This window comes from Pseudopodoces humilis, chromosome 12 (genome assembly GCF_049639895.1).
Source record: "Pseudopodoces humilis isolate 2021_Gansu_Grassland_sample_001 chromosome 12, ASM4963989v1, whole genome shotgun sequence".
Classification (NCBI taxonomy): domain Eukaryota; kingdom Metazoa; phylum Chordata; class Aves; order Passeriformes; family Paridae; genus Pseudopodoces; species Pseudopodoces humilis.
Window position 1 is genome coordinate 2,487,748 of NC_142211.1, and position 14,829 is coordinate 2,502,576.

The 14,829-nt window shown below is 41.2% G+C and overlaps 1 protein-coding gene across 1 annotated transcript in view; it reads right to left on the reverse strand.

The window, feature by feature from the left end:
• Nucleotides 1-14,829, reverse strand: part of LOC148183277 (transcription factor RFX3-like) — a 252,407-nt gene that overhangs the window by 35,232 nt on the left and 202,346 nt on the right. Inside the window, exons 12-13 of the mRNA XM_088061502.1 lie at nucleotides 13,105-13,202; nucleotides 12,642-12,791 (exon numbers count right to left, since the gene is read on the reverse strand). Of these exons, the coding sequence (XP_087917628.1) occupies nucleotides 12,642-12,791; nucleotides 13,105-13,202 (248 nt within the window). The remainder of the gene's footprint in view (nucleotides 1-12,641; nucleotides 12,792-13,104; nucleotides 13,203-14,829) is intronic.

Sequence of the window (14,829 nt, forward strand, 5' to 3'; positions counted from 1 at the left end):
TAAAATCTGTGCACAGAGTCCGGACGAAGACGCGGGACGTGGGACGCGTGAGTATAACGGGGAACCGTTCGGTCGGGGTCGGGATCCCGGAGTGCGGCGAAGTGGTGTGTGTGTGAGAGGGGGACTGGCAGCCAGATTCCCCAAGTGAGAGCGGACCCTTCATTAGTGCGTCTCCCATTGGTCCGCGAGGGCGTGGGCCACAAACGAGGGGAAGCGAAAGAGACTGTGTGATTTGGAAGGCACTCCGGAAGAATGGGGCAGGGGAAAAGCAAGCCCCCTGTATCTATTAAACTCCCACAGGTACCTAGAGATAGTCCGTTGGGTTATATGTTAGAAAATTGGCAGTATTTCCCGGGAACAGAAAATAAAGATAAGGCGAAAATGATTCATTATTGTGTAGAAGTATGGGGAGGAAAGGAAATTTCAAAGAAGGTATTTTGGCCTATATTTGGATCAACCGAAGATTGGGTTAGACAAAAGTTAAATTCCTGGGTAAACACAAAGATCCCCTTTAGTTCAGAGGAAAGTGCTTATGCAGAGATCTGGGTAGTAAATTCCGAGGTTTTTATATTTAAGCTGACAGAGAATTCGGAGGAGGGGAAGGGAAAGAAAAAGAAACCTCGGAAAGAAGATACTTTGATAATTCCCCCTCCATTTGTACCACCTCCTCCTCCACAGGTCCCCCCCCTCCGAACCCCGAGGAGGAGGATTTAGACTTGCCAGATGTGGGACCTGTTACCAGGAGTAGATCCAGAAAGAAACAAGAGAACCTATTCCCATTAAGGGAAATGCCAATGGGTGGTCCCCAAGCTGGAATAGGGTTTATATCTGTCCCTCTCAGTTCGGGGGATGTCAGAGAGTTCAAAAAGGAAATGGGGCATTTGCTGGAAGACCCATTGGGGGTTGCAGAAAGAGTGGATCAATTCTTAGGACCCAATATGTATACATGGGAGGAATTACAATCTATTTTAAATATTTTATTTACGGCAGAAGAGAAAAACATGATTAGAAGGGAAGGAATGCGCATTTGGGATGCTCAGCATGCCCAGGGACCACTGGCAGATGTAAAATGGCCCCTCTAAAATCCCCATTGGGATCATCAAAATCCAGCGCACAGAGTACATATGCAGGATTTGAGGACTATTATAATTCAAGGGATTAGGGAAGCAGTCCCGAGGGGTCATAATATCAATAAAGCTTTTAATGAGAGACAGAAGAAAGATGAAACTCCTACAGAATGGTTAGAAAGGCTAAGAAAGAATTTTCAACTATATTCAGGAATGGATCCAGACACCCAATTGGGGCAGGCATTGCTTAAAGCACAATTTGTGGCAAAAGCCTGGGAGGATATCCGGAGGAAGATAGAAAAATTGGATGGGTGGCAAGACAGAGGTTTGGATGAGCTTTTGCGGGAGGCACAAAAAGTGTATGTTAGGAGAGAAGAGGAGGCTCAGAAGCGGCAAATTAAGATGATGGTGGCTGCTGTGAGAGAAAGTAGAGATCAAACCTGGAAAGGGAAACTTCACGAACAGTTGTAAAAGTGTTATTGGAAGAAATAATCCCCAGATATGGAGTACCAGAGACAATAGACTCTGATAAAGGTCCCCACTTTACATCAAAAATAACTCAGGAAGTGGCAGAAGCATTAGGAATAAAGTGGGAACAACACACCCCTTGGCACCCTCTAAGTTCAGGGAGAGTGGAAAGGATGAATGGAGAAATAAAGAAGCAACTTACTAAGCTAGTAATGGAAACAAAACTATCATGGGTCAAGTGTATTCCACTAGCCCTTCTGAATATTCGAACCCAGCCAAGGGCAGATTTGGGAATTTCCCCTTTTGAGATGTTATACGGTATGCCCTATAATATAGAAGAAGTTCAAACACATCCAAATGTGAGTGATCAATACATCAATGAGTATTTGATAAAATTAATGAAGTTTAAAAAGGCATTGTGGGAAAAAGGGATGCTAGCTCAAAGACCACCATTGGATTTTATATTACACCAGGTACAACCCGGAGAGTGGGTGCTGATAAGAAGTTGGAAAGAAAATCCCCTAACACCGAAGTGGGAGGGGCCGTATCAAGTCTTACTAACAACTGACTCTGCAGTTCTAACAGCGGAGAAAGGCTGGACACATGCGAGTCGAATAAAAGGACCTGTGAAACCACCAAAATCTAATAACTGAGAAGTGGGTAGCCCGGCTGGGGACTTGAGACTTAAGATATCCTGAACAAAATAACATCCCAGAACTATTAATTTGCTTAGAAACTTATGAATAATAAATTCCATAAAGGCTTTTATATAGAATATAAGATACCTCCATCTAGTGGTGAGGAAATATATAATAGAGGTGTTAAAATAGGCTGTACGTTATGCCAAAATTGTTACCCTTTTGTCTGTTTTAAATGTATAATATGTGAAGAACTCTGGTGGACCCACTGTCATAGAGGCTACCCACCAAGAGGCGTGTGTAGCTCTTGCTACAATGCCCAGAGGGATCTCACTGATTGGGCTCTAGTAACTAGAATACAAGCAGGAGAATTTGAAAAGGGATCAGAGAAGTGGTGGGCCATCTACTCAAAAGGGGTCAATCCCTTGTATTATTGTTATCATCCAAACGAACCTACGCCTTTTGTAGCAAATATAGTAGCTGGGTTGTGCAGACGGTGGCTCCAGAAATTAGGGTGTTATACCCCTTTAATAAAGCATAAAAGTTGGGAAAAATACATACAAAGAATTAATAAAAGAGGAAATAATTCCCCTCCTGAAGAGTACTCTTGCTGTCGAGAAGATGGTACACCCCGTGTCCCGAGGCAACCGGGTCGACGAGGAAGGCAGAGGAGTAAAAAACCGTGGAGGGAAGCATTCCAATATACATGGGACCAAAGGATCATGGTTCTGGAAATGCCACAAGAGTGGGAATGAGACAACCCAGCGAAGTAATTTCTGGGGAATCCAAATTGACACCTCACAAAAGAAAAGCCTCTATTATAGTAGGGGAAGCCAATGCTCATTAAAGAAGTCAGTAACAGTTATAATCTTAATTAGCACATTTAATATTAGTACAAGCAAGACTCACGAGCCCTTCAATTGGTCCTTAATCCGATGGGAAGACCAGGTCGTTATCCAATCACAGATCACCTCTGAAGCCCCTAGCTTTCAAGTTACACTAGACTCTCTCATTGAGTGGAAGGGTACTAGTTATAAACCGCCTGGGTATAAGGTACTATATATGTGCCCAGCTTCTAATCCAGGCAGAGGATATTGTAATTACCCTGGCGAATTTTATTGTATATATTGGGGCTGTGAGACAATTTCCATGGGGTGGAAGGTACAGAACCCAGATAAGTATCTAAAGGTTGAAAGGGGTCCACACGGATGCATAAAACCCTGGATAGGTCCCTCGGGGGCAGTAACATATGTTGGGACTTGCAAATTTCACTACATCAATATAACACAATCCCAAGACCCTGGGTGGTTATTAGGACGAACCTGGGGTCTCAGGGTGTGGGAACCCGGAAGGGATCGGGGAGTGCACATTCTTATAAAGAAAGAAGTAGTTCCCCATGATTCGGGATTTGTTGGACCGAATCCAGTGGTGTGGGGAGCAGTAGACCCCAACGTAAGGAATCAAAATAACCATTCAGAAAAACTAGAAAATAGCACCCAAATAACAATCACGATAGGGACACCCCAAGAATATGGAAACAAGGCTCTTTGGAAAATTTTGCAAGCTACCTTTAAAGTGTTAAATGACACACACCCAAATTTAACTAGAGAATGTTGGTTATGCTATAACATTAACCCACCCTTTTATGAGGCCATAGGCTCCATAGCAGAACCAAAAAGAGCAAACGGCACTAATCCTGCCGCCTGCTCATGGAAATCAGGAAGAGAAGACACCCCAGGAATAACATTATCTCGAGTCACTGGAAAAGGAAAATGTGTGGGAAATGTGCCCCCAGATAAAATTCATTTATGTCAAACAAAACTACAAAGATTTAACGAACAAAAGTAAGCAATAGAAAAAGGGGGGAATTGTAATAAATAGAAACCCTTTTGTTCGCCTAAACGTGTAAGATACGATGCTTTGCAAAACTATGCTTTGTGTAATAGGGATGAGGTTGAAGGCTGCTGCTGACGCCTGTATAATTATAAGAACAGCCTTGCAAGCTCTCTTGAATTCCAGAAAGTTAAGCCACTCAGATAAGCCTTAAAAGGAGAACAGTGAGGAAAGGTCAAAAGAGGAAGACTCCTGATCTTCATCCTGCGACCACCAGAAGGCAGAAAGCGACCACCAGTGACCGGAGGCACATGCGCAGAGACACCCGAGAAAGGACACGTAACCCGGAAGTCGGACCACTTAAAAGGGAAGACACGGAAATCGGAAGCGTGGCAGCCGATGGAGCAGAGACTCCCCTGCCGCCCAGCGCTGATTTTTGCTTATTGCTTGCTTGCTGTAATTAATAAAATTTTTTTACCATATCACTCTCTTGAGTGCGTTCATAACAAGAGCTTATCTGTTGTTTGTGAACCAGTCAGATAACTCAAGCAGGGTAAGCTGTCTTGTAGTGAGTTATTTTGGTGCCATGGGGTTAATATTGGTCTGGCATCTCCCAACTGCCAATACACATCTTACTGTTGAAGTGAGATCTGGAAGATAAGTGTCATGGAGTTACTTTACCTTTAAGAAAGTTTAAGTTGCTGGGAACTGCCTGGAGTCTTTTCTCCTGACCAATTATCGGTCATTGCTGAGAATTGACAGCAGTTTAGGCCATTGAAAAGTGGGATCAACTTGTGAACCCTACCTTAAAGTGTAAAACCAGAGCTCTCTTGGTTCTCTTTGTTTCCTGGCTGGGAAGGGTGGCAGAGCTCCAGGCCTCCCGTTCCCTGCCCAGGCCATGCGGCCGGGCGGGGACTGGGCTGGGCCCAGCGTCTCCCGGCCGGGAGATGCGGGCCCTGTGGAGGGGGTTTTCTCCGGGCTCTGGCCGGGCCGGGCCGAGCCGATCTCTGGCTCGGCTGCAGGTTTTTTGCTGTAACTAAATTCAGAAAAGAAACTGCTGAGTGAAGAAGGAGAGAGGCTCTGGACCTGCAGCGGGCTGGGCGCGGCGCCTACACTCTCCAGAGCAGCCATGAGGAACTTTCCATCGCAGACGGCTCCAGCTCCTGCACCGGCCGAGGCCACAGAACTACCTACAACAGCCTGGGCAAGATTTTAACTCTTTCATTACCCAGATGAGACTTGCGGATTAATCTTTTTATCCAGACAGAGAAAAAGAGAGTGATCAACATGAAAAGAGACTTTATAAACTACTAGTGACAGGAAAGAAAAGAAGCTTCAGAAAAGGTAGAGAACTAAGAAGATGCTTTAATTAAGCTGAAATATCTTTCTGTTAAAACTATGGAAATGGACAATAAGGTCTTGAAAACACTCCTTTAATTCATGACAGTAAATAGGGAGGAATAGAGTGTTCAAAGTGTAAATTTTGAGTAAAAAAGTAGAGTAATTATGGTACAGTGAAGTGCTGGAAGATTCGAAGCCTTGAGAGGCAATGAGAAAACTGTTTTCTAGTGAAGCTCACAGAAACAGATGAAGAAGACTTTTTGCCTTTGAATAACTTATCCTTAAAAATCCCATCCCTAGACTCATGGCCCATACACACTTGAGAGTGATGTGAAAATGGGAGGAGTGGGCTCTAATAACAGCAGCTCTGGGCAGCTAACATTAGAGCAATGGAAAACTATAACAAAAAATAGTTTTTCTTGTGAGAAACTCCATAAATTAACAGGAAGAAACTTCTGTTTCTCTATAAAGACTGGTGAAAAGACTGTAGCAAGAATTGGGACTGTTTTAACCATCAAAGTTCCAAAGTTTTTGTCTCTTTTGTCATGTGAACAAGGGAATAGTGGGTAGACAGGGGATGAAAAGGTTTTTCTGGAAGTTTATTCTGGTGTTCTTATTGTAGTTTGTCAATAAACTTTCTTTTTTTTTTCCTTTTAAGTTTTATGCCTGTTTTGCTCTTGTTCTAATCCATATCTCACAGCAAGAAATAAGTAATTTTCTTAGTTATTGGTTTAAAACCACGACAATAAGCTGGATTTCTGACCAAGAGACACCTCACTTTATGACTATAACAGCCACACCAAACTTTCACAAAGCAGAAATCCTCTATACATTTTCCTGAAAATGTGGGGAGCTTCTCCCATAAGTAGGGATGCTTGCATCGCAGTTACTCCCAAGGGGTTAAGTGAAGAAATCTGTGTACATTATCATCATTTTAGTGGCAAGTTGCATTTGACTCCTAATCAATACTATTTATTTTGCTAGCATTAATATAGGTACCTTGATATCATGCACTGTTTTATGTTATGCTGTAATCTACTAGTAGTTTAGTTTTATATTGTGTATTAAGTAACTGATTAAGGTCTTTCATGTTCTCTCTTGTCTGTTTAATAAATAATTCATTTTTATAAACAGACCTGATTCGCCATTACTCTAACTTGTGGGCCAGAGTGATTCCTTAAATTTAAACTCCTGCCAAAATCTGAGGCTAAAGCAGGGCTTGTCTGAAGCTCCCACTCATCCTGTGACATGTGGAGACAGAGGGAATTCAACATCTGAATCCCTTGCCTGGTGTCTCAGAGGACCCTACTGCTGTAAGACTCCTGGAGGTTGAAGAACAACAGGTACCGATTGCTACCACAACAGTGCACTGTCAAAAACACTGCACCAACCAGGACTCTGTGACCCCCATTCATGAGATGATTTGTGAACTGGAGAGTCAGGGAGTACTCAACAAGACTTGCTCACCTTTTAATAGTCCTATCCAGCCAGTGTGTAAGCCCAGTGGAGAGTGGAGACTGGCAGTGGACTATCATGACCTGAATGAAGTCACACCACTACCGAGTGCTGCTGTGTTGGACATGTTGGAACTTCAGTATGAACTGGAGTCCAAGGCAGCAAAGTGGTGCCACCATCGATATTTCTAATGCATTTTTCTCCATTCCTTTAGTGGCAGAGTGCAAGCCACAGTTTGCTTTCACCTGGAGGGGTGTCCAGTACACTTGGAAACGACTGCCTGTGGTGGTGCATACCCCCCTCACCAGCCCGCATTATGATCTGAGAAATGCTTGTTAGGAGCCTTCACAAACAGTTCCTCTTGATCTTATCAAAAACACTGTCTGTTCCCAGGAACCTATGCTGTCTAATGAGCTTCTGTTTTTTAATGAACAGCCTCAGAAACTTAGTTTTCTTGCCTGAATAACAACCCAAGTGGAATAATGTTGGGAAAGATTAAAGTTTGGCAAGAGAGCTTCACAGATATGTATGCTTAGCAGAAAGCTCTCTGAATGTGGAATCTGAAAGTGGAATAGAGATGGAAGTAAGTTTTGATATAGAAGAATAATAGATGTCTAAAGTAAGAATTGCTGAGCCAGTCGTTACTGGACAACTAAGAAAGCAAAGGTTAAGTCAAGCTGGAAGGAGGTTTTACGGCTAGAACAAAGGATATGTTGACCACAAACAAAAAATATGTTTTTACCAAGCAGAAATAGGTCTTAGGAAAAGCAGAAGATACCATAGGCAAACAAACATGCTGATGTAGCAAGTAGAAAAAAGGTCTAAGAATTTTCCGCTGCAAGAAAACAGAAAAACAACTTTAAGCTTAAACTAACACACTTAACTCATGTGGTTGGATAGTAATGACCATAATATGGTAATGATAGTAATTATGATAAGCTATAGGTAATAGTAAAGGTATTGTGTATGATGCTGATTGGTTGTATTAAGATGCTCAGCAAAGAAAAATATATATTGTATTGTAACCAGAACTAAAGGGGCTTCAGGCTTGCCTATAAGCTGGAGCTGGCAGCTTGAGGTGTGGCTCTCTTACCCACGACATGAGTGCTGCAAAATCATCTAGACAATAAACAGCATTTTGAAGAGATGCCTGATGTCCCACATCTCTCGTCTCAGGCTCTTACAGAATAATTTTTTTTTAATCAAGATTTCAAAGAAAGTTTCTGACCTGAGTTGCAGCCAGGACAGAAAATTATTACTACTAAAGTCCACGCTCTTGTGACCCTACAAACAGTGGTCCAAAGTAAGATCCTTTGAGCTCTCCTGGACTGCAGCAGGCTGTGACCAGCAATGTCCCTCTGAGTAGGGCCTCTCAGAGCCAGCGAACTCTCAAATTTGTTATACTCGGAGGATCACCAAATGACAACGATGGATCCTGGGCTGATATCCTCACTCCTCAGGAGTCAATCTTTCACTCACTGAGAAGATGCAATGGCATCTGAAGTGAGTATCTCACTGAATTCGAGGGGTTTTTTTCACAGGTACCATCTTTGTACATGTGAATGTGCGTATGCTGTAGCAAATATTCCAGGAATGTTCTCCTAGATTTCCAAGTACTTAAGATTTGTAACTAAGCTAGGACTGCAAGTAAATTATTGTTTTAGTATAGCAAATTTGTAGAGAAACATTTTAACAGAGTAAAAGCATGATATTTTATTAAAAGCCAGTCTACACGACCCAGCTTTCAATCCAGGCGACAATATTAAAGGCAGTGTCCTTGAAACTCTCCTGCAACAGTGAGAATAAAGAAAAACAATGGTATTGTATACTTGGAAAAGAATGTAAAACAATATGTGTTAACCAATAGTAGCTTTTTGAGCCCTGCGAACCCTGTCGGACCCTATAAAAGTGTGCTAAAGATAGAAATAAATGACGTTTGCCATACTTCTGTGAAGACTCAGTGAATAGTCTGAGTGGTTTTCCAATACCTGGCACTCTGAACAGGGACCCTTTGCAGGCAAAGGGAGCTCAGCAGATCTGTGCAGCGGGAAGACGTGGAAGCGGACCGAGGCGTTAACCAATAGTAGCTTGTTAAGCCTCGCAAACCTTGTCAGACCCTATAAAAGTGTGCTAAAGATAGAAATAAACAACGTTCGCTATACTTCTGTGAAGACTCAGTGAATAGTCTGAGCAGTTTTCCAATAGAAATTCTCTATGAATCCTTTACTAAATTGCTTAACTTATCAATTGAGTTTAAGTTAAGTACTATTAAAATTAAATGCTGCTAAGTTTAAGTGAAATGCTGTTGGTCAAGTCCAGGGCTTAGTTTATCATGGGAGTCTACTTTGAAGCTTGTGACTCAACAGGATTGTCTTCTATATTCCTTTTTTATCCTTACCCTTTCCTATCACTGTCTCCCCCTCCTCCTGCCCCAGCCTCCACATAGATAGTTTTGTGTTTATTTTGATTTGGATTGACTGATTTTGGATTTTTTTTTTTTTTGCTTTTTTTCTGTGTTTTAACAATGTATTAAATAATAGAGTGAATCTTGCCAATGAACTTTGTCATGATGTGGCTTTTTATATTAAACCTTTGCTGGTGATTCTTTAAGTGAACTTAAAACACTCATTCTCAACATTGCTCCAGGGGTAGAAATACAGCCCCACTATTTGCCAAGGACTGATCTAGACTGCACTGGAAAAGGGTGAGGCTCCAAAACACTCAGTACATTGATGATATCATCCTGTGGGGCAAGACAGCAGAGGAAGTTTTTGAGAAAGGAGAAAAGATAATCCAAATCCTCCTGAAGGCCAGTTTTGCCATAAAACAAAGTAAAATCAAGCGACCTGCACAGGAAATTCAGTTTTTATGAATAAAATGGCAAGATTAATGTAATCAGATTCCAAGGAATGTGGTCAACAAAATAGCAGCTATGTTCCCACTGACCAGCTAGAAGGAAACACAGGCTTTCCCATGTGCTGTGAGTTTTTGAAGGATGCATATTCCAGATTATAGTCAGATTGTAAATCCTCTCTATCAAGTGACATGAAACAAGAACAATTTTAAGTGGGGTCCTGAACAACAAGCTTTTGAACAGGAGATGGTTCATGCAGTAGCCCTTGGGCCAATCAGGACAGGACAGGATGTAAAAATGTGCTCTACACCACAGCCAGGGAGAATGATCCTTCCTGGAGCCTCTGTCAGAAAGCACCAGGGCAGACTTGAGTTTGACCTCCAGGTTTTTAGAGTCAGGGATACAAAGGATCTACGGCCTGTTACACCCCAACTGAAAAAGAGATACTGGCAGTTTATGAGGGGCTTTGAGCTGCTTCAGAAGTGATTGGCACTGAAGCACAGCTCCTCCTGGCACCCTGACTGCCAGTGCTGGGCTGGATGTTCAAAGGAAAAATCCCTTCAACACATCAGGCCACTGATGTGACATGGAGTAAGTGGGTTGAGCTGATCACACAGCAAGCTTGAATAGGAAACCCCAATCACCCAGGGATCTTGAAAGTCATCATGAACTGGCCAAAAGGTGGAAATTTTGGACTATTGGAGGAGAAGGAGGAAAAGGAGGAGAAGGAGGAGAAGGAGGAGAAGGTGACACATGCTGAGGAGGCCCCACCATATAATTGGCTACCAGAAAATGAAAAGCGATACGGTCTCTTCACTGACAGTTCCTGCCATATTGTAAGGATCCATTGAAAATAGAAAGCTGCCATATGGAGTCCTACATGGCAAGTTGCAGAAGTTATTGAAGGACAAGGTGGATCAAGGCAAGTTGTACCTCAAGGAGATTTGATTTTTGGGTGAGAACAGTCTGCAATGTTGAACTGTATAATACTGGTTGCTGAATGACACTGCCACTGTATGTCATAACTACCATGGACAATGAGGATGGAGTGCTCCAGATATACCAGTCATGAGCTCCTGATGCAGCTTGCAGCCAGCCAATAGCACACCAGCTCTCCTGCCCTGGAAGACATTTAGGATGGATAGAACCTACAGTCATGGACTAAATGAACTCAATAGACATCTTGGAAGGATGGCCATTGACTATGGCAGCGATATCTGTGATTGTGTATATATGCATATATATATATATATACACACACACATATATATGTATGTATGTATATAGTTGGAAGGTGTAGGGGTAGATGATGTCCTGATTCTGGCCAGGACAGGGTTCATTTTTGCTGTAGCCAAGAGGGGGCATGTCTAAGACCCAGAGGTTATTCTATACTATCTCATGTAATTTTCCAGGAATGGGGAAAGGGGTCCCTTCCAGGTCCAGGTAGTGTGGCAGAGGTTGAGTATTTCTGGGCTCTATTTGGTGTAGTGGTGAACATTTCCATGTGAATTGCTCACTTATACACTTTTGTTATTAATATTGTTGCCATTACTGTTTGTTTTCTTATCTCACAGATGTTTCTAGTTAATTGTTCTTATCTCAACCCATGTTGTTTACCTTCTGTACTTTCAGTTCTCCTTTCCATCCTGATACAGGGAGGAGAGGAGTGAGTGAGTGGCATATGGTCTAGGGTGTTTCAGTGGGAACACTAAATTGGGGAATACCATTCCTAAACCATGACAAAGATCTTAAGACCAAATAAAATTTCTGTTACATTTTTTAATAACCTCACTTTAAAAGAGCTTTCTTTTATAGACAAAAAAGGATTGTTGTGTTTATCCACAGTCTGTGATATATTACATATTGCCTAATGAGTAATATAAATAGCACACAATTGGACAAACACAGTCTATATACAATAAAGAGCAATTCACAGTATTATCATGGAATATGATTATATTAAATTTTAAAGTTTTAATAACACCAATATGGATACTTCTGTTAAATGAAATTTGAGAAAACCAATACTGATTTAACAAAGACCATATTCTTAAATTCTAGCTATCACATGCCAAGTTAACATCTCAACTTTCATAGACTCTATATCTTACCACAGAACAAATTTTAATATACCATATATTTGTTACATACTAAATCTTAGGTAGTTTACACACTATTACACAATATAACTATATTGTGTTAAATGTTATTCAGTTAAAGATCTTTGCAACAAACAAAAATAATTCAACTGTGCTAGTGAACTTCTGAACTTCTTTTAAATTAAAATGTTTTAAAATGTTTGTTCATGAAAGAAGACAAATGTATGACTACCAGGAATCTGGGCCATGTAAGTTAGTTGAGGAACAGGAGAAAAAAAACTTGTTTCTTCTAAGGAGAAGAAGGAGATAAAAGAGAAACCTTTTTCTTAACCAAATAAAAAATAATAAATTTATGTTTTACAGTTAACTGGAAACTAGTTCTAACCATTTACTTAGGAAAGGTTGGAAATATAAGCACAAACAATAAAGAAAGTATACTAATGACATTGTATTTTAAACAAAAATATGAAACATATTAAAAATAATTAAACCATCTGTACTAGAAATAGTGCTCTATGAACAATATTTTTAAATGAAAGATCAGAAGCTATGTCATCCAAGATTTCATCTTCAGGTACTGTTCATGCTGTTCATTCTAAAAACGCATGTAGTCTACACTTTCATCTGCATTAAATAAAGACTAGCAGAATGCATGGTCTGAAGGATAAGAAGCCTTCAGAGAAAATGGAAATAGATAATGTTTCTGAGGTTCTATTTTTCTTATGGCCAAAGCAGAAGCTGGAAAGTTTTGACTGAATCACTACATATATAGATCAGAAAAATGTTCCCACTTTGCTTTCTTGATAAAATAAGAACTAACAATAAAATTTTTAAAAATGTGTGGAAATATTTTTTTTTAAAGTCTGGGTTTTAAAGCTAAAGGTACCTGTACATTGGCAAAATCCACCCGGTTGAGATCACTGAGCATCTGGTTGATCTGAGAAGTGTTCTGAAGCACAGCCCGAGCTGCCTGAGCCAGGTGATTGAGAGATGTGTATCTTCTCAAAGTCTGGGCAAAGGCACTTACAGTGGCAACCTATGAAGAAATCCATTTATCTTAACACATTGTATTATCAACCAATCTTCTGTTTTGTCTATTTTAATTCTAAAATTGCTGTATTAATTTATGAGCCCTCAGATATTGCAATTCACATATAATGGAACAAATACAGTTTTTCCTACTATTTTTTGGCCAAACAAAGTTATTTCCAACCCCATGGTTCATGTTTGAAGTTCAATCTAAATATGACATTTAGCATAAAAGTTAAAATGCTGTTATTTTTAGATCTTGAATGACATCTAGTGTACAATTGCAGAAAGAGAAGAAAACTGCAGTCAAATTTGTTTACCTTGCTTTGTATCATTCTCTGTGGAATATTGTTCATGGCACTGGAAAGCCAACCTTCAAGGCTTTTTGCAAAATTGCGAATGGCTTGAGTCAAGGCACCTAAACATTAAAGAATAAAAATAAAATTAAAAGGATGGCAAGATGCCTCTCTTGAAACCTTTTGCATCTTCAGTATTTAAATATTCCACATTGAGAACTACTGCATTTATTGGTGCAGAGACTTATCCAGTTTAGGTTTGGATCCCTATCATTACAAGAAGGATGTTGATAAACTGTAACAAGTTCAGTAGAGGGCCACTGACATGGCCATGGAGTTGGAGCACATATGAGAAGAGGTTGAGGCAACTAGGTTTTTCAGCCTGAAAAAGAGAAAGTTTAGGGGAGACCTAATAGAAGCCTTTCAATACCTACAAGATATCAAGAACAGACTCAGCCTCTTCACAATGATGCATGGCAGGAGGGTGATAAACACAGCAAAAACTGAAAAAAGATAGATCCTGACTTGATAGAATTTTTTTCACCTTGAGGACAGTTAAGCAGTGCCAGTTCATGGCCCTTCATTGGACTCTCTCCAATATGTCCATGTCACTCTTGTACTGGGGAGACCAGAACTGGATACAGGACTCCAGGTATACAGCACTCAAATGGTGCTGAAAAAAGAAGAAGGATCACCTACCTGGACCTACTGGCAACACTGTGTCTAATACAGCCCAGGATACCATTAGCCCTCTTTGCAGCAAGGGCACTCTGCTGGCTCATGTTCAACTTGGTGTCCCACCAGGACCCACTGGTCCTTTTCTGCAAAGCTGCTTTCCAGTTGGTTGGCCCCTTTGGCATGTACTGGCACATGGGATTGTTCCTCCCCAGGGGCAGGACTTGGCACTTCCCCTTGTTGAACTGTATGAGGTTCCTGTCATCCCATTTCTCCATCCTATCAAGGTCCCTCTGGATAGCAGCACAACCCTGCGATGCATCAGCCACTCTTCAGAGTTTTGCGTCATCAGCAAACTTGCTGAGGGTATGCTTTTCCCCATCATCCAGATCAACAATAAAGACACTGAAGTGTTGGACCCAGTAATGACCTCTGGGGTTCACTGCTATTTACTGGCCTCCAACTAGACTTTGTGCAACTATAACTATGGGATTGTCTGGAGTGCTGCAATGGATAGATATAGAACCTTTAGAGGAAACAAGCCAAGATGGTGCTCTATATGAAAGAGGAGCTGCAATGCATAGAGCTTTGCCTAGGGATGGATGATAAGCCAGTTAAGAGCTTAAGGGTTCAGGTTAGATGACATAACAACATGGGTGATGTTGTGGATATCTGATACAGCCTACCTCATAAGGAAAAAGTAGATGAAGTCGTGGTGGCTTGACCTTGGCTGACTGCCAGGTGCTCACCAAGCTGTTCTATCATTCTCCCTTTTCAACAGAACAGCGGAGAAAAATAAGAAGAAATGCTTATGAGTCAAGATAAGGACAGGAAGATCACTCAGCAATTGCAATCACAGGCAAAATAGACTCAACTTGGGGAAATTAATTGAATTTATTTGCCAATCAGAGTTGGAGAGTGAGATATAAGAACAAATCTAAACAAAATTTCCTCCAACCCTCACTTCTTTCCAGGAACAACTTAACTCCCAACTCTTCTACCTCCTCCCCCCAGGTGTCCCAAGGCAACAAGAAATGTAGGTTGTAGTCAGTTCATAACACTTTGCCTCTCCTT